At 38.6% G+C, this 19,326-nt stretch overlaps 2 protein-coding genes across 2 annotated transcripts in view; one reads left to right on the forward strand and one right to left on the reverse strand.

Moving 5' to 3' along the window:
• Positions 1-208: 208 nt before the first annotated feature.
• Positions 209-17,473, forward strand: cracr2aa (calcium release activated channel regulator 2Aa). The gene is made up of 18 exons (XM_075469393.1): positions 209-317; positions 2,802-3,218; positions 4,702-4,813; positions 4,932-5,121; positions 6,033-6,179; positions 6,407-6,497; positions 6,600-6,695; positions 8,965-9,152; positions 9,954-10,025; positions 11,309-11,354; positions 11,522-11,610; positions 11,716-12,049; positions 12,227-12,359; positions 13,306-13,387; positions 13,748-13,862; positions 14,046-14,147; positions 14,499-14,575; positions 15,939-17,473. The coding sequence occupies exons 2-18, from the start codon at positions 2,988-2,990 to the stop codon at positions 16,024-16,026; spliced, it is 2,193 nt and encodes a 730-aa protein (XP_075325508.1). The 5' UTR covers positions 209-317; positions 2,802-2,987; the 3' UTR covers positions 16,027-17,473.
• The window catches only part of LOC142383730 (protein arginine N-methyltransferase 8-B), a 31,021-nt gene continuing 28,622 nt past the window's right edge, over positions 16,928-19,326 (reverse strand). Inside the window, exon 10 of the mRNA XM_075469394.1 lies at positions 16,928-18,988. Within this exon, the coding sequence (XP_075325509.1) occupies positions 18,905-18,988 (84 nt within the window). The 3' untranslated portion in view covers positions 16,928-18,904. The remainder of the gene's footprint in view (positions 18,989-19,326) is intronic.

Genomic DNA, 19,326 nt, shown 5'->3' on the forward strand with positions numbered 1-19,326 from the left:
TGAAATAAGTTGTCTTTAAATGAACTGAGGTTAAGTATTTCCTCATACTAAACAAAGAGAAAGATATGAGAGGGTTTTCCACGACAGCGCGAGGGGAGCTTGTAGACTTCCTTGTCTGCGTTGCTACGGTTACCGCCGATGACTTTGTTGAAGTCCCTCCCTCCAAATTTACCCCGTCAGTGCTGCTCAGTCAAATTCCTGTACACACAGACCGGTTGACACCACCTGTAAACAGTGAACTTTACAAGAAGCGGATAAGGCTGGCACGCTGTGACACAATGAAGTCCTCCAACTTGAATTCGACTTTGTATGAACCGGTGCGTACTTTACGTTTTCCCTACTGAGCACTTTAGGTTAATTAAGCAGGTAGCATGCACTACTGTTGCTGTTAGCCAAACATTACAATCCGTTGCTGTCTGAAACGTGTCACAAGGAAGTACATAAAGCCAGCGTTAACCTAAGAAAAAAAAAAAACGGTCAACGAATATTGAGCAATACGAAAGTGACAAGGAGGCTTTATTTGTCACAGGAAGTTTCTAAATATCGCAGGGGAAGCAAGTGTTTAATCTTAGGTTACACGTGTTTTATGAAACTGGAACTTGCGGCCGATAACGTGTAGTTTTCATCATCAGAAGCATTTATTCGTCTGTTTTCACTTTGTTGCAATTATGCAGGCGTTTTCTGTTCCATTTCTACATATTTGGATGGGACTAATTAAGTGATCGTGAAACTGCTAAAAATAAATAAATCCTGTGGCTTTCTAGGAGGTGGAGTCTGTGTTTCATCTCGCGGCTGGACTTGTTATACCTGATATAGGTCACAGACAAATGTCTGCAGCTTGATGCACCGTTTGGCAGAAGACGGGAATATTTAAGTTAGTCCAAAAATTTCAAAGCATTGAACCAGACAAAAACTGCAGAGCACCACGAGTCTAAACTGTATTTATGGAGATATCTTTAAAAAACTGTATCTAATATGAACACGATTACAAACAAGAAATTAGCCAAATTTGTGATTAAACATTTATTTACCTCACCTTTTATGGATCTGCGTCAGGCTACATTATGTCATAGAAACTTGCCATTGTGCTGATGGCTTTGTAGATAATACAGCTTTTGTAATAGTTGTCACGGATAAGGGCCTAAGGTAGAGTGCACAAATCTAAAGAACTTTATTGTGCAGCAGTCTGTTGTGGTTGGGGACTGTAGAGCTGAATTTGTCTCTGTGGTCCTGACCACGATGTTTCTGACTGCTGTAGCTCTAGCAGCTGTCACTTGTCAAGCCCTAAAACAGATAAGGTGTGTATGCAAAGCAGTCGGGTTCAGCAATTAAACTTGGGATCTTAGGAAAATGACAGTAACAGTTACGTTTACATGTGTAGACAATATAAACTAGTCCTAGCTTTTCACAGGGACACACATTGTGTGTGCAGAGTACAGTCTTTGGGCAAAATGTCATTCATATGCAAAGAACAAGGTTTAAGCCACCTGTGTTTTTCACCTCACTCTCGTCCAAGGTCGCTGGCCCACCTGTCTCAGCACACTTACCAAATTTTGATAAAAGAGTCATTAGCCTCTCTTAGTGTCTAATACTGAGTTAGGTGCAGATGGAAAAATATGAATTTGAGATATCACTAATTAAAGAGCCAGCTTGCAGATTAAATGCAAAATGTTTCTTTTGTTATTTTTTACCCATTGAAAGATTCAACTTAGTTCGTTTAACTCATTTACATAACTGTTGATGAAAGTTTGGTGTTAAAATCAAAACCTGGAGGATGTTATAATTTTTTCTCATTTGTTTGCATCAAACCCACAAAGAGTAGAATGATGTAGTTTGGAGTTATAACTTCACACTTCTCTGATACAGGAAATGTAGCATAAGACAAAGGATAAAAGGACTCCATCACTCTTTCAACAGAGCGATTCAGCCCAGTTCCCTTTTTTTTTAATTGCCTTTGTCATGCCAAAGCCTTGTGTCTCGGTCATTCTGTGTTTTCGAAATCCTCGTGAGGCTCATCATGCTTGTAAAATGTTGCAAAATATTTAGATTCAAACCACTAAGAATGACATGCTCAGAAAAAGCAAAAAGTTCCACCTTTCTTGAAATATCAAAATATTAAAAAATATTAAGTTTGAAAAGGCATGTTGTAAATTTGAGATACCAGTTTGGGATAAAGGTATACAATGAAAATGGTTGATTGAGCTTTATGATGGGAAAAGAAGGTTTATACCTGGACCAGCTAAGTTCCTGAATTAGGACGGACCTATGTATTATGTATCTGATCCCATTTTCTCTTCTGTCTGTCTATCTGCCTGCATGCCTCTCAGCTATGTTTCTGTCCGTCTTACGTTTGTTGACCGTATCTACATTTAAGTGGGTCATCTCACACAGCTTGTGATGCTCTTGCTTATGAATCGACCAAGCAAGTCATGCTGCAGAAGTGGGAGGAAGTCTTCCAAACCAGTGCGTGCTGATCTGTGCTCTGCATACAAGCCCCCACTAAGAGAGTTATCAGTCAATATTGCCAGGCATACGAGACCGTCTTCATCATACCACAACTTTCTTTTCAGTTTTTGGCTGACTTGTCAGAGGACATTAGTCTAAATAAGGACCATTGCCCCTGAGTGAAAAGAGAAGAGCCACAGTTGTTTCTTATTAGGTTGAAACAGCACTCCCTTTTTATGGGCTTTATAGATTATACTATATTATCACATTTTCTGGTGCAGTATACAAAACTGTATAATCTTCATTCAATGGACAAGTGTCTGTAACTGAAGATTCCACTTCTGTATCTCTCATAGGTTTCATCTACTAATTAAAGAGGTGGTTGCTAAGAGATGAAAATCTGTGACATTGGTGAAAGCCTCGCATGCACGGCAGCCTGAAGCTCGACTTCTCTGAGCTTGCTCTCCTCCACCCTTCTGTCTATACCAGGCTCATGTGAAGGAAGTAGGAAACGCTCTAATATCGATACACGCACAGATACCATGGCAGCTTTCCCTGCTTCATGTGCCAACATCAATGCTATGGGCACCTCCGTGGCCCACACCACATGGCAAGGAGAGGGAAGCAGCGACAAAGTGGGTACACGTGAGAGTTGCCAGAGAAGGAGCATGGATGGCGATGTGGAGCAGAACACTATCCGGGAGAAAACCTATGAGTTCTTCCAGATGTGTGACATCGAGAACAAGGGCTTCATCACCCAAGGAGACATGCAGGTGAGGCTGCTGATTTATTTATTTAAAAAAAAAAAAAGATTACTGCCATCCACCCACTAACTTTGAATATGTTGAAAGGAGTTTGCCGAGAAGTATTTGTTGACATTTTTTGAATGTCTAGGATTTCTCGTTGGAATCGATTACATTTAGTGTTGCTACTCTGTAACATAATAGAACTGCATGATTACTACTAACTCTTAGAACTTCCTGTCAATTCTGTGTCTTTTTAAAAACATTTTCAACCATCGTTTATAGGACATCACATTCACATTGTTATTGTTGAGATTAACACTCAACGTTCATTCAGAGCACAAGGGCGGGATGTTCTGTGAGCTCATTAATGATGCTGAAGAGGACCCAGATACAGCATGTGCACCTCACTCACAGCGGTATGAAAGAGGCTGAGAGCCATGTGAGAGCTTTGTCATGCAAGCCCTCCATCCATATTATTGTGCAGATTCACTTGTCCCTCAGATATTCATCTAATCCTTTGATGAGGTACTTCTAGGCTCTTGCTCTGTGCAGCATGAATACACGCAGGATAAGCTTTGATGTGGTGTTTGTGATAATGGTTTGGAAATTAGATGAATGTCTCGTTCCTCTTTATGTGACCATCTGTACTAAAGTGTGCAAACTGTAGTCAAAAGTACCACCTTATATTTGATGCATTTTCCATTAATTGTGATAAAACCCAATAAACTGCTACTAGCTACATGTAGTTTGTTGACGTTGCAAAAACATCATAACTTTTCTGCTGCATTTTTACACCACAAAGTCTTTTTCACACCACGGCCACCGACAGGATAGCTTTGCAGTTCTAGTGTTTGCTGACGAAAAGGGATATGTTTTGCCTAGATAACGCACTTTACAAGAACAGTCTTAAGCAGATGATATCCCTTTTGTGATCCAGCCCTGGATTGTCAGGGTTCGGTCAACATTTGCAGCAGTGCAAACACCAATCTGCTTGCAGAGGTGTGGCTGTGTTGACTGTCTTTGACATTGGTCTAACAGTGGCTGTCATTGTCAGGTTTTTGGGAGGGTCCCACTGTGTCATATTGACGTGGATAAACATCTGGGTTACAGAGCAGCTGAGTCTAAAACAAATCTTGTGTTTAAGAGTTTTTCACACTCAAACTTGACTTGTCTTTTGCAGGGGAGCTACCCAGTGGTCAGTTATTAAAGATTGCACTGGGAAAATCTGAGATTTTAATGAGTTAAACTGAATGTGTATGGAGCTCTAAAGAGTATACATGTATTTTTTTCAATGTTTTCCAGTTTGAATGATTAGTTATGTAAGTTTGTCTAATTTAAACCAGTGAGGTTTAGAATTATGGAACAGAGAAGCACCAACTGTCCTAAAGCACATGATCACCACTGCATAAAGACTGTCTTACACGACTGCTGTTATAGCTGCAGTTTTATTTAATGCCCTTGAAAGTGTTTTGTTTCTAATAGAAGCTGTGTTTGGTGTCTAATTATACAGAGGCTGAATGGTGAGCTTCCTCTTAGTACGGAGGAGTTGGAGAACGTATTTGACACTCTCGATTCTGATGGCAATGGAAACCTTACCCTGGATGAGTTCTCCTCAGGCTTTAGTAAGTTTTCACTCTGTTTCAGCTTTAAACATAGTTACAGGAATCATCTGTATTTGACCGTGCACCTTATTTCTTCATTTTTTTAAATTTTTTTTTAAAACATATTTATTTTCTTTAGGTGCATTTTTGTTTGGCCCGAGGATTTCTGTTGAAGAAGGTATGGGGGAGAAAAAATCCTTTAAGAGCCCACCAGAATTCCTGTACCAGTCCCAGTTGGAGGAAAGCCCAGCGAAAGGAGTCGAGGATGAGGAGGAAAAACACTTCTCTATGCTTATGGAGAATCTTGGAGCAAACAGTGTCTTTGAGGAGTAAGTACTGTATGTGTGCAGGCTTATGATTTTAACTTGTAGTTGTCTCATATTTACACACCTTGTCGGTGTCTTTTTTTTTTTTTTTTAAATCTACACTGTATTTTCAGTAACTTAGCCTGGGACTATTATCAGCTGTGCAAACTAAACAAGAGCTGGAAGTTTCCACAAACAAGCAAAACAGTTCCTGTCCTACTTTTCCAAGCAATCTGTGCTGTGAATTTATCTGCTTGAAAATGAAACTTTTTTACAGGATTGCGTATCAAACTTAGAAATGTATTGTTCAATATTAGAATTTCTGAAGTCATGAGAAATAGCTTCATCTTAATCGTTAATGTCAACACACCTAGCCTTCAGTGAGTCCAGTTAAGGTCTGTTTCTTTCTCAGACTCAAAGCTAGATAATAACTGGATCTTGTGAAATGCATCGCTAGACTCACCTTTAACAAGGAAGTCAATAAAAGTAAAGAGCAGTGGAGGTGGATGCCATATTTAAACTTTCTATTGGCTTCCTCCTACCTGGTTGGAGCTGCAGAGGGACGATGACATTTCAGATCACATCAAGTCAAGTTGTACATCATAAACTGACATTGATTTTGGCCAGACCTTTAAGGAATGTATGGATTTCTCTGACTTAAAAAAAAAATATATATATATATATATATATATATATATATGTGTACAGCACAGACTCGGATATATCTGACATAGATAGTCATAGATAGTTGGTCATAGTTGATCAGGCTTAGAATTGTCTGATTCCAGTGACTGGCTAATTAAGTAATTAATCTGCATCTTTGAATAGAAGTGGTCAATTGTTTTTGTGAATCATTACAATAAAAGTCTACTAACAAACAAATCGCTTGTGATGCTGCACCTGATTACACCTGTTCCCCAATCCTGTCCCATCAGTCCTGTTGAAGTGCGCAGTCTGTGGGCCCAGCTGCGCCGGGATGAACCACACCTTTTATCCAATTTTGAGGACTTCTTGGCCAGAGTGACATGCCAGATCATCGAAGCCACCAAAGAGAAGACGGAGATGGAAAGTGCACTCAAAAGGTCTGTGAGAATATGTGTATATTTGACATTCACTTGATGTGGTTAAACTGTAATGGAGGTTTATGGCATATTGGGTTTTTAACTAATTTCGTACATTGATTAAAAAAGCTGTTTCTTGGTATTCGCTGTTAAATGTTATGGTCTTGAATGATTTTTTATTTTTATTTTTTTATTTGCCCGTTGTTGTCAACTGGGTCATTCTCTATATCTGATTGTTATTCAAACAGGAAAGCAGCAACACATTATGATGAGATCCAACGCCTATATGAGGAAATGGAGCAGCAGATAAAAAATGAAAAGGACAGGATGGTATTGCAGGTAAAAAACAGCTTCTGATCCCCAATAGAAATATCTCTCTACTTTTTTGCATAATTTACATTTCCCTGTGCTTTGTCCTGTTCTTTTAAAACTACGCTCAAGGACTATGAGAGGTTTTTGTCTCGCAGTCAAGAGCTGGAGCTGCAGCTGTCTAGTAAGGAAAAGGAGCTGGAACAACTCTTTCAAAAGCAGAGAAGGGTAAGTGGCAATGTGAAGACTTATTTCACTTATTATTTCACTTATTATTTATTGCAGAGTGTATTGTTGTATTTGCAGTTGAAGCAGAACACATTCCAAATAAGATAAATGTAACCATCGGAGCAGCAAAACACACGAGACACATTAAACAGGATGTGAGATAACAGAAAGCAGTAAAACGTTAATGTGATTAAGTATCTCTTTACCTTCAACACACCCATTAAAATATCACCATATAAGACAGTGATAGTACTCAGCCCAGCTCGCCTCTATACAAATACAACTACAATACTGTGCAAAAGTCTTAAGCCACCTCCCACTTCTTCACACTGTATTTTCCTTCCAATGAGACAAATGTTCTTGTAATCTTTTAAAGTAGTCTTGAGCAATAACTTTCCAGGCTTTTTCTGCCTGGAGCCTTGAGCTCAACATTACTGAAACAGTGTGGGATCATCTTTACAGATAACAGAACAAAATACCACCAACAGCCAAAGAAGGGCTTTGGGATGTCCTTCAAGAAGCCTTGAAAACTGTTCCTGAAGACTACATAAAGAAATGATAAGAAAGCCTGTCCATGAGGGTGTGTTAAGGAATAAAAAGTGGTCATGCCGAAAATTCACTTTCAAGTTTGTTACAGTTGTGGAAACACTTTTTCCATTTATTTTTGCACGGTTCAATAAAGCGCTGCATCTATTTCCCATTTGTATTGGTATTTTATAAAGAACTGATCGCTGGCTGAAGATTTTTGCACTGTACTGCGCATCTTCTCACTCATAAGAACAAAGCATTATAAATGCTACAATTTATCCATTGCTTAAGGGGAAAAAAAACTGTTAACTTGATAAAGGTTTTCTGGTATATAACTTTTCCTCCTTTATCATGATTAGATTGCCAAGTACACCCATTGTATTCTCAACTTTTATCTTTGATACATATTGTGTATATTAAAGTCACCGGATACAAAACATACTCATTGCCACTGTACAAGTAATGTGAAATAGACCGAGCCTCTTTTTCCACTCAGTTATTTCCAGTTGATTAGACTCTGTCACATGCAATCTAACAAGTGGTTCTTTAGTGAGCAGCAAAAAAAGCTTGTATTAGATCTGTCCAAAGTATAAGTAACAATCTTCTGTATCAGAGTTCAATTTACAGTTTGGCACTCAAGCTGTCACGGCTTATTGGAGATGAAATTAATTGTGATCAAACAAACAAGGTCTTTTCCTCTTTTTAATAATCCTCATTACTTGATACATCAGCATTATAAGTGTTAAGCCCCGTTTCCACTATGCAGTCCGGTACGGGTCGGTTCGGAACGGTTCGCTTATTTTAGTGTTCCACTACCACGAAAGCGTACCGGTCCCATGGTACCCGTTACCATTTTTGTAACCCTTCTGCTTGGGGTACCCAGCACACAGGACCGGTTCCCTTGGGGAGGATAAACAGGTTCGCTTCGACACGCACTCCGCCCACCCCTGAGGGTCCCCTTTGTACAGTGGGAACGCAAAGCCGGCCCCAAAGCGACCCGACCCGTACCGTACCGATACCAAGTGACCCGAACCGTACTGACAGTGGAAACGAGGGTTTAGTTTTAGTCTTTTAGTTGGTGTACCAAGTTAGTTTGTGCACAACAGTCCATTACTTACTCTTATTTTGGCTGGTGCAGCTTAAGAAGTGTAAGAAATGTTATACTGACTTCCATCACTTGTTGGTGCACATAAGTAGATGTCTATAGTTTCAGTGTCTAAACATCATTCATTGTTGTTATGGTCATCGTATGACTGCAGGTTAAAGTGATCATTTTACAGTTACCAACTGTTAAATTTGGAGCTATGAGCACAAGTAGTGAAGTTCATTGTATGATTGTGTACCACTAGGAGTCGCCAAGGTCAAACACACTTTTCCATGGCTGCATGTTGACAAGTAGGAAAATTCAAATGATAATGAATGATAATGGATATATTTCATCCGTTCATCTACTGAAATTTTGGTTCAGTTTTATTTCACTCAGATTTATCCCTTGCATGTCTGGCTGCCAAAAGCAAAGATGGTGATGACCAAATAAAAAGTTTAAGGCCTCAGAAATATTAGTTGACAAACAAGTGGGTGATCTAATGGTGGCTACATCCATATTTTATTCAGTCTAATCCATGGCAGTGACTGATTATTGACATGTCTCATCTTGTGCTGTCTTTTTCCCTTTGTGTGTTTAATTATTTATCGATTAATTGTTTTGTTTTTTTTATTTTGGACACCGATCTATTTCCAGTTGGAATGTCAGTGCCAGGAACTTCACAGTGAGCAACATGTGACCAAAGTTGAGAATGTGAAGCTGAAAGAGACAAATGATGAGTTGGCACAAGAGCTGGAGCACACCAGCCAAGAGCTGATCTTGGCTCAAGAGCATCTGGGTTTACTGCAAGAGCAGTCCTCACGACTTCATGAGGAGAAAGAGATGTGAGTAACTGAGGTTGATTAAACTGTTCTCTTATAACCTCAGCCCTGTGGGTTGCACTAAATACACTATTGGGAAAAACAAATGCAGAGGATCTCAAACACTTCTACAGCTAGGTTTCCATTAAATTGGGAAGCTAATTTGACACTTATTTACAATTGTGTAACAGTCTAGCGAACAGGAAATGGGATGAGGGCAAAAACAAAACAAGTCCTCTTGGCCTTGAAAAATAGAGTGAGGCCCATTTTTGTTAGCCGAATGTCCATGTTATGTTTATTATTTCATAAGTACAGTTTTGTGTTCTAAACTGCAGTCACAATGTTTTAATCTAAGTGGAGAGCTGTCTGATCCCATTAGTGGATTTCTCCCGACCGCACTGACACAAGCTTTGAATCCCAGATAGACGCTGGCATCCTTCCAGAGCTTGGTGTATTTTTGATGATGAATGTATCTGGAACTGAGGGTTTCACCCAGTGATGTTTATTAATTTGCTGTTTACCTAAAAGTGAATATTTATGTTGTAATTGAGGTTCAAAACAAGGTAATGCTGACCCATATTGCTAAAGATAGTGAAGTAATTTGTGTCTTCAGGTCTTTAAGCTGATTTCTTTTCCAATACTATGATGCTGCAGCTTGAGAGTGGAGTGGAGACAGCGGTAGACCTGTTTAGACCATTGTAGAAAAACTATGTTTTCTCCTTTTATTTCAGGATCACGTTTACTTGTTAGATTTCTGTTTTAACCACAGAACATTGAGCATTATTAGAGTATTAATCATGATTGATGGATTGTTGTTCAACACAGGGAAATATACAGAGTTACTGAAGGACTGCAGAGAGAGCGAGCAAGCCTTCTCAAACAGCTGGACCTATTAAGGTATGAATTAAGTTTTTAGCTTCACGTCCTTCTGATCATATTAAATTACAAGATAAAGTGCTCGCTCTATATACAAAGACACACTTTACTGCCAATACACTGACCAAACCATAATATTTGGACAGTTAAACACTCTTGCCCTTCAGGTTCTCTGCTTCAGCACGTTTAGTCTGAGATGAAATATCATATACTATAAAATGCATAGTTTCAGCTTTAATTTGAGCAGCAATGTTGGAAAAAAAACTATGTGACAAGAACCTTGGATCACATAATGCCCAAATTCTAATTATAACAGGCCGCACTGTATATAATCTTAACCTCAACCATCGGTCTTTGAGTTGCCAATGGAACTGTCACATTCTTTTTTTCACTACTGATAACATTTCACCATCCAGTTAGTTATTCTGAACATGGGCAGGTCAGCCATTACATTTTCCATTGTGAATATTCTTGACTGGCTCAGTCAATCTCCTGATTAAGACGAGATGCAAAGAGAGACCTTAGAACCAGAAAGGTTTTTTTTTTTCTCGCCCTCTCTCCTTCTGCAACCTGGAAATTGTTCGCTCTCAGCTATCTTTAAAGATTATTCCAGCCCCCTAAGCAATCACTTAAATGCCCATTAATGGGACGAGTAGAGCTGAAGCTTCTGGTGGACCTTATAGTGAGGAAACACAGGAGCTTACAGTCTTTTATCAAGTGACTGGACATATAGATACTGTGCCACTACATGCAGCACACATTTCTTCTTTACACTGACACAAAGGAAGCAAGGGTTTCTTATTTGATAGTATTGGCTGCTCCATCTTCACGCCTCCTTCTTGTATCTTCTCTCACACACTCACTTGGAGGAGATGTGAAGAAGCAGGGTAAGCTAGGGAAGCAAAGTGACACATTAGCATTATGAAAAGGACCAGTGATTACTCATGTTTAAGTGTAAAACATTCATACAGTCATTGGTTACAAATAATTATTCGTCCAGTTACATTTGAAACCCTGAACTTTGTGCACAATGCTAAAGGAGCTATAATCCCCACACAGGTATTTTTGTATGGAAGCAAACTGAAGCACAGAGCATGAAGAGCAAAGGAACTGCCCGCCCTAACCTGGTTCACATTTTCTCTGCCTTTAGACTGTACCTGAGGTGAAGCAGAATGTTTCGGGGAACAGTACCAGCAGCACATTGCAATTAGCATACCAAACAAAGTCGAGTTCTGATGTTACAGCTGTGGTCATGTAAAAAAATCTTTGCTTTCACTGTGTCCTGTGTTCTTGGTTTTGTCCAGAGAAACGAACAAACATCTGCGAGATGAAAGAGACATGTGCTATCAGGTGTGTGTAATGTAGATTTCATTTGCCTAAATATTAATATTTATTCTGTCTGCACATTATAATTCTTATTGTCTTTTTAAAAAAACTCACAAAAGTGTTTAAATCAATTGATTATTGAATCTCCTGCCTCCATTAAGATTTAAAAACTTCATGTTCTGACTCTGCAGAAACCAAAGAATTCCAAGAGATCACCAGGTTTGAAGCAGAGGCCTTTAAATGATGATGTGAAATACACAAGCGCAGATGTCTTCAAAAGGTAACCTGTACAGAACTGATAAGCTTTAAATAAATGTCTTTACTGTTTAAAGATGTATCGCATGGAAAGTTGCCGCTGTACTGTAATATAACTTTGAATCTGCAGTGAGGATGAGGAGGACCCGACTTCTAGCTCTACAAGGCAGAGCGTTGTGAATGGGTTATACCAGCCATCGTTCCCAGCAGCCAGGGGGAACTTCAAGAGGATCATATCTATCGAGGAAGACCACCTCCCCCATTTGCTGAATGAATGTCGGGCCCAAAACCATCTTCAGAAATGTGATGATGGAGAGGAAGTCTCAGACAGTGAAGAGGCTATAGACTTGGTGATTTACCCACGTTCATCATCAGACAATATGCAGCGGTCGGAAAGTGTGGAGAAAAGGCAAATCCCAACATCTCCAAGGGGTCAGCCTGTTGGCAAGGAGACCAGCATACATGTAAGTAGACCTTGAGTGATATTCTGCGTGTTAGGAACACTTGATATGCCATCAGTTTATTCCTTTGATGATCATGTAAAGACGTGAGGTTCACAGAAATAAGACGGACGTTTGACTGACTATAAAATGTGTTGCCATAACATTTCATCTCTGCTCTTACAACTTCTGTATTTTCAGGAGGAAAGTGGCCCTTTAGCACCTGATCGCCTCTTTAAGATTGTCCTAGTTGGGAACTCTAGTGTTGGAAAGACCTCTCTCCTTCGGCGATTTTGTGATGACTGCTTCCACCCTGGCACTTCTGCTACTGTGGGTACGTAGTGCGCAGTGCATACACACCCTTGCAGAGGCTGACAAGTGTCAAAACCACCAGCCACGTCGTAGACCGAGGGCGTGTTATGTGTTTGCTTAGGTAGCTCTAAAATGCAGCAGTTGCTTATGGGAAAAGGGTATCAATAAGGATGATGCCTTAAAGCCAAATATTCTTTCCCTTAGGCCATTAAACAAATTTCCACTTCTTCATGTTGATGAACTGAGAAATTCCTGATGGGAATTTTCAGGCCTTCTTTGTGCTAATTGGCTCAACAAACCTGAAACTTGAGTCGGAGTTATTGAGTTGTTTTGACTAAATTTACAGATTTATCTTAGTTCCCATAACTAGTCCAGATATTTACGGTGATTTTTGGTAAAAATGAATCTTTTGCTCCAATTTCTGAGGCGTATGAATTACTTTTACCATGAGGTGAACTCCGTATTTACTCCTGTGAAGTCCTCTCTGTGGAGAAAACTTGGATGATCATACCTCTAACTTTTGGACTCTTAGGAGTACAAGTTTCTAACTTGGCTTGTATATTGATTTTTCTTCTTTGGTGTCTTGTGAAGAATTTATTGCAACAGCAAAAGATTAAGCACTGACTAAAGTTCTTTAGTTTGCCATAAGTAATATTTGTTTAAATTGTATAAATCCAATAAATATTCATCCTTAATCTTGTAAATGTTTTTTCCTGAATATTGATTTTCCAACATTTTCGTACTTGCAATTACTTTCCTTAGACATTACTAAACAATCACATGATTCAGGTCGTCATACTCTTATCTTGAATTTTGATTTCCTTTTTTCTTTTTCTTTCGAATCTATTGTATTTAGTTTGTTACATTTATTAAAAAAGTATGCACTGAAATGTATTTGGTGCTTTGTTTTGCTTTCATGTGTGTGCTGACTTGTGATTCTCTTTTTTTTTTTTTCTTCCTATATGCAGGGATAGACTACAGTGTAAAGACAATAACTGTGGATAACAGCCAGGTGGCATTGCAGATGTGGGATACAGCAGGACAGGAGAGGTGAGGTTTTAGCACACAACCTTAAAGGATAAAAGAGGATTGCTCACCATATGACTCAGGTGTGATACTTCTGATGAGACAAGTTTTTCAGAGGTGTAAGACATATTGAAATGTTAAGTCACACTCATGAATTGTCTTTTATAACCAGAAGTCTTTACGCAAAATAAAAGGAAACCACACTGATTTATTTTTGCTAAAGTATTCACTATTAGACTTGCTTTATACAGTATAATAACTATTATTGTTTTTAGCTTAATGAAACTAGCTGGTACTCGTTTGAAACATTTGAACATGTTTTAAAGATGCACTCAAAGCACAGATAACGGGACACTGGTCCATCTCCTCCTGTTTTTCGTTTAGGTATCGAAGCATTACCAAACAGTTCTTTCGCAAAGCTGATGGTGTGGTTGTGATGTATGATATAACCGCTGAGCAGAGTTTCACAGCAGTCAGGCATTGGCTGACAAGTGTAAAGGTATGAGAGCAGCAGCACTTTGCAGAGGTTTTGTTTTACATTGTTTCGTTCCTGTTGCTCTAATTTAGTTATCAACTGCAGAACAAAAATCAGTTTTCTGAGAAACAAGACAAAAAAGTTCTTTTAGCAATCCTGGACACGGATAATTTTCTTTCGATCTGCATTCTTGTTTTTCTTCTACAGGAATGTGCAGGTGAAGACATACCCATCATGCTCTTGGGGAACAAAACAGATGTAGAGATTAAGAGAGAAGTTCAGAAGGAAGTAGGAGCAAGGCTAGCCAAGGTTTGTTTTTTTCTGTGATGCTCAAAATTCACTCAATTTTTGGAATAAAAGAAACCAGACTGACATTTGGGTGTATTATTTTTTAAACTGGTCATTAGTTTCTCTTATCCTTTCCTACTCTGGTTTGTACTGTGCTTTCACTGTTGACTGGAAAGGACCATGTGAGCAGATATTGTTGCATGTGAAACTGTTTTTTCTTTGTACTTTAAAAAAAAAAAAAAAACTCTAAGGTACACATATTATTATAATCATCTACCTCTATCCAGTCTTTATACTTCCTTTGTCAACATATCTCAGTATATAATATATGCACTGTATTTCTATATTTCTCTCTCTTTTCTTTCTCCTTAGGACTGCCAGATGACCTTCTATGAATGCAGTGCATGCTCTGGATATAATGTAGAGGAGTCCATGGTTTATTTAGCCAGGTGAGCAAAAGTATTGGCCTTGATGTGTTAGCAATGCAAAAATGCAAAAGAAAGACACAAAAGTTGTGTGCTATGTGTGGGGTAATCTGTCGATTGCAGCATAGAGAGACTGATGGAGGATGGTCCGACACAGGTGGGTCAGGCAGAGAGCAGAGACACTCGTTTTATTTCTCTTGCTTTGTGAGATATAAGTAATATCTATCAGAAAGCTCCCCGGCAAATGCTTCTTTGTTCTTTTTTATTGCCTCTGGGGTTTTTTTTCTGCTCCTTACTCACGCTGTAAAGGTGCGGAGCCTGCGTGCCACCACCAGCAGCAAACTTTTGATTTGTAAAATCAAGGGGGGAAAAATCAGTGCTGGAGTTGCTAACCATGAGCTTCGGGAGGATTCCCAGTGGGCTTAGAAATGGTGTTCCGATCAGAAAAAAAACACTTGCATCCACATAGTCTACACAGTTTAGTAGAAAAACATAAAAAAAAAAGTGCAAACATCGATTTTACATGAAATTATATGTTCAGAAGCTTCTGATATTTACATTGTTATCTGAATTATGACAATGAAACCTCGTCAGTTTTATTTGTACATTTCAAATATATACATTTTATTTTGCTTTATTTATTTATGAATAATTTATTAAAATTCTTAAATCAGTAGTTCAACCACAAACTCGGATGTTGTCGGTGAGAAAAGCTTCTCAACACTAGTTTGTGAAGAACAGAGTAGGAAGCAGCTCTCTGACTCAGGAGAACTTCATATTAATTTGGACTGAAAAGCAAATCCACGTGTTCACTCGTCTCCAATGAGACGGCGTTAAACAAAGCTGCAGAAACCAGTACACTGCTTTCACTGCAGAGCAACAGAAATTGAGTTTCACGAATTAAAACCGCTAGATGTGAAAAACTGTTGAGTTGTTTACTCATTATTTTCCTCTAAATACGACAGAGGTGAGCTGATTTTGAACATGATTATCCTGGACTGAAAAGTGGTCCCACTCTGGCCCTGTCAAGAACCCTCTTAAGTTATTGTATTATCCATCCGTTGTCTTCCACTTATCTGAGGTCGAGTCGCAGAGACAACAGGCTCAGGAGAGAACGAGATGGGTTCTTATTCATAAGTGCTCCTTGCATAAGTACAAAACAGCATTTAATACGTAGCAGCATTACAGATAATTCAGTGAGTATCACAACTAATCCTTTAGTGGGAGTTCAAGACGGAGCAGTACTGAAGCATGTGTGGTTCAGTATGCAGTAGCAGTAACATCTGCAAAGCACATGTATGTTTTCCAACATTATCCAAGTATGACTGATGCACATCGCAGTGTCCCATCAGAACTGGTTTATTTCTTTATGCCTCATGTTCTGTAGAATCCTAAAAGAGCAAGAAGACCGAGAGAAGGAGAAGACGGTCCAGCTGATCAGCAGCCCCTCCGAGAAGAAGAGATCCTGCTGCTAAAAGATAAACACTTAACGCAAAGTAGCACTACCCTTCACCAAGTTACCCAGTGTGATCGTGTAAGCATGTGTGCCAGTGAGGGCGTGTTCTATGACAGTCAGCACAACAGTTTTTCACCCAGTCTATGACCTTAAACCCAACACCAGAAGGAAAACCATCGCACTGTCACACCTTACACATGTTTTTTTGCACAGTTACAAACACAAGTTTCCAAGCAGCTGCAGTTTGATGTTGCAGAAGTAGTTGGAATGTTAAAATTTTTTTAGACATTCATTTTTTAATCTACCGTAAAATGTTCAATCAAACTGGAATGTAATGTTCATTTATCCTCCAAAGGACCCTTATGGTGCTAAGTTGGGCTTTTTACTATTGATATTAATATATTAATTCATTTTGAGTTCTACTAGTTTTAGACTGTCGTTGCATTACATTTTGTAGACATTCAGGTGGACACAATAACACAAATTACAATTTAATTCAATGTATCAAACAACCCTGCAGGAAACTTACCCTTTTTGTAAAGCATTTTGCTGGTCAGTCTTAGTGACACGTTCACTTTTTGTTTACCTTTAAGACCAATATTACTTGTCTTATTTGACACCTTTTCACCTCGTGGACAAAGTAAAGAAAAAAAAATAAAACTTTCAACAATGTACGGAAGTAATTTCACTGAACAACAACAAAAAAAAAAGATATTGTTCAGGATTTTTTCCAGGTTTAACATATTTGAAGTTATTTTTTTTTTTGTCCATCTTTGGACTTTGTAATTGATATGTTCTGTTTTTTTCTTTAGTGTTTTTCTTTGTTGAAGCAGTACTATAATTGTGTTTTTTGTTTGTTTTTTTGTAAATAACAGCTGAAACAAGAGATTAATTAATTTGTATGACCTTGATCTGCCTCAAAGCCAAGTATTTTATGAAAGTGTGTCACCGTAACCTGGTCTGTAATCTCTACAAAGTATGTTTCAAATTTAACTAGCTTTGGTACAAAGTTCAGATATTTCTGTCACTAACAGTGCTTCACTACTCCTAGGATCTTGCATGTCACTTTATTATTTATAGACAAATGTAGATATTAATATATACATGTATATTGTACGTGAAAAAGCACCATGAGACTGTTCTTCTTCCTGGTTCAATGAAGTTATGATTTGATGCACAGCATAACCCAGTGGATAGGTTTGAACATTGCAGTTTATTCAGTTTTTTTAAAATGGCAAAACAATGTATTGACTGTTCACTGGAGGGGAAAAATGTTATACGTGTGCAATTAACATGTCAATTTTTGTGAATTTCTATGACTTATTAAATATATGATGATCTTGGTTTGTGTCCAAGCAGAGAAAAGTTTTTTTGATTACCATCCGGAGGTGCTATTTGCAAGTATCACTCTATACAAATGACATCATGTACAGTTCATTTTAAGCACCGTTGAGCCATAACATTTCTGTCATTGCATTTCTTTTCACCAACCTCGAACCTTGAATCGGTGTGCGTGCCCTTAAAAAAAATGCCACAATTTGAAACTGTTATTTTCGTTTACTGTTGCTTCCATTGGTTGGATGCTTGAGGATTTCTCTGCATTGCTTTCAAGTGCATATATATTTTGATTACAGTTTTGCCATTATAGCACCTACCATAGTGTAGAATATGTATAAATATAAAGTAGTATTGTAAATAGTTATTAAGATGCAACAGCTCTTCAAGTGATATACATTTATATCAAAACAAAAAAAGAAAACCTCCTTGGTGGATACCTTGGCATTGACATAATTAAGAGCACAAGTTGAAATATTTATGTATATTTTTGACTACATTGAGTGTGAGATATGTAATCTTTAACATCCCATATTGGCATATTGCTCAACTAATCTGTGCCCATACTACAATAAATTTGATTCTCAGTCTTGGTCCGAGCACAGGCCTGCTGCAGGGTAATAATTAATTGCTTTCCTTTAAAAATACTCAGTATTTATGTCTTAGAGTTGACCTAGTTGCTAGAAATACAAGGTAAGTGTTGTCCAGTCGGCTGACATGGATTTAAGTGCAAGTGTAAACTAAAGAAACATCATGGCTTGACAGTGTGTGTTAAGTGAAACCTTACCTTTTACCAACTAATGAAGGGTGACTGAAACAATAGCAAGAAGTTAAAGGCAGCAGTGCAGAAAAGAGTTGGGAACAGTTGGGCATTTAGGAAACAATGAGGGGGAGAGAATGTTATTGACACAAACATTACAGCTCAAACTGACAAAACGGCACAAAATTAGTCTAGGCTGTTCCATAGAGTGAGCTTTGACACCTACTGCACATTCACCGAAAACCACAGGTACACTAACGATGCAAACACATTACCTTTAACATTGTACATTTGTTTGTCCTTGGCTGTGGTGTTCAGTCACTTGTCTGTTTTCTCATATTGCCGAACTTATACATCTACAATTGTTTCAATAATAAATATTCACTACAGTTCATAATACAACGTATTAATTAAGATGTATTGTGTACCTAGAACAGAATGTAAGAGTTGAGATCTATCTCTCAGTAAGGTCCAACTCAAACAAATACTGAACAAAACACAGGTTTATCACTCCATTTCACATATACTCACTTCAATAATTAAGAACATTCATCTGTTCTAGAAAATATTCCTGACCTGTTAAGTGTTACATTCAGAATTGTTTAACAGTCCGCATAAGTGTGTTCTTTCTGTCATTACACAATGTAGTGACACTACTGATAAGATCTATGGGGCCATCTCTATCTTGTCTTTGGCCTTTTTTGACGCTCTCACATCCCACTGTGTGGCTGTCTGTGGTCATGAGAGTGCGTCTGTCTCCTGGTGCTCAGGAGTCACACCCAGTAGAGCACCACTGTCAAACTTAGCGCATCTTGTAGTCATGCGATATGGCTGCTTCACATAGCTGGCCTTTGAAATCCAGCTCAAAAGTAAAGTCCAAGTCCCGCTGCAGAGAAAAGAAAAAGTGGGTTTTTTTTAGTGAGAATAAGACAACGGATCAAACACAGCTGAGAGAAAGAATTTAAGACTAGAGAGTGCAACCAGATTTTTCATTTTAACCTGACAGCAGGATGTGGTGTGAGATAAACAGAGTATTGGTGTCAGAAAACAGAAGAAAGCAAACACTGCTTCTCCATCCCACAGGGGGAGGGGAGGACACTGACAAGGTCAACAGTGGAATCTGTTGTTTGTTCGACTCACTGCAGTGCAGCTATCTGCCTGCTTGGCAGCTTCCAACATGGAACCTAAAACAATCTGCTATGAGCAGACCGAGCAGGGAATGAG

This window comes from Odontesthes bonariensis, chromosome 7, assembly GCF_027942865.1.
Source record: "Odontesthes bonariensis isolate fOdoBon6 chromosome 7, fOdoBon6.hap1, whole genome shotgun sequence".
Classification (NCBI taxonomy): Eukaryota; Metazoa; Chordata; class Actinopteri; order Atheriniformes; family Atherinopsidae; genus Odontesthes; species Odontesthes bonariensis.

Coding starts and splice junctions, on each gene's coding strand:
- cracr2aa (XM_075469393.1), top strand. CDS start 2,988: ATGGCAGCTTTCCCTGCTTCATGTGCCAACATCAATGCTATGGGCACC. Junction 10,026..11,308: donor AAACAGCTGGACCTATTAAG/GTATGAATTAAG, acceptor GGTTTTGTCCAG/AGAAACGAACAAACATCTGC. Junction 11,355..11,521: donor AAAGAGACATGTGCTATCAG/GTGTGTGTAATG, acceptor CTGACTCTGCAG/AAACCAAAGAATTCCAAGAG.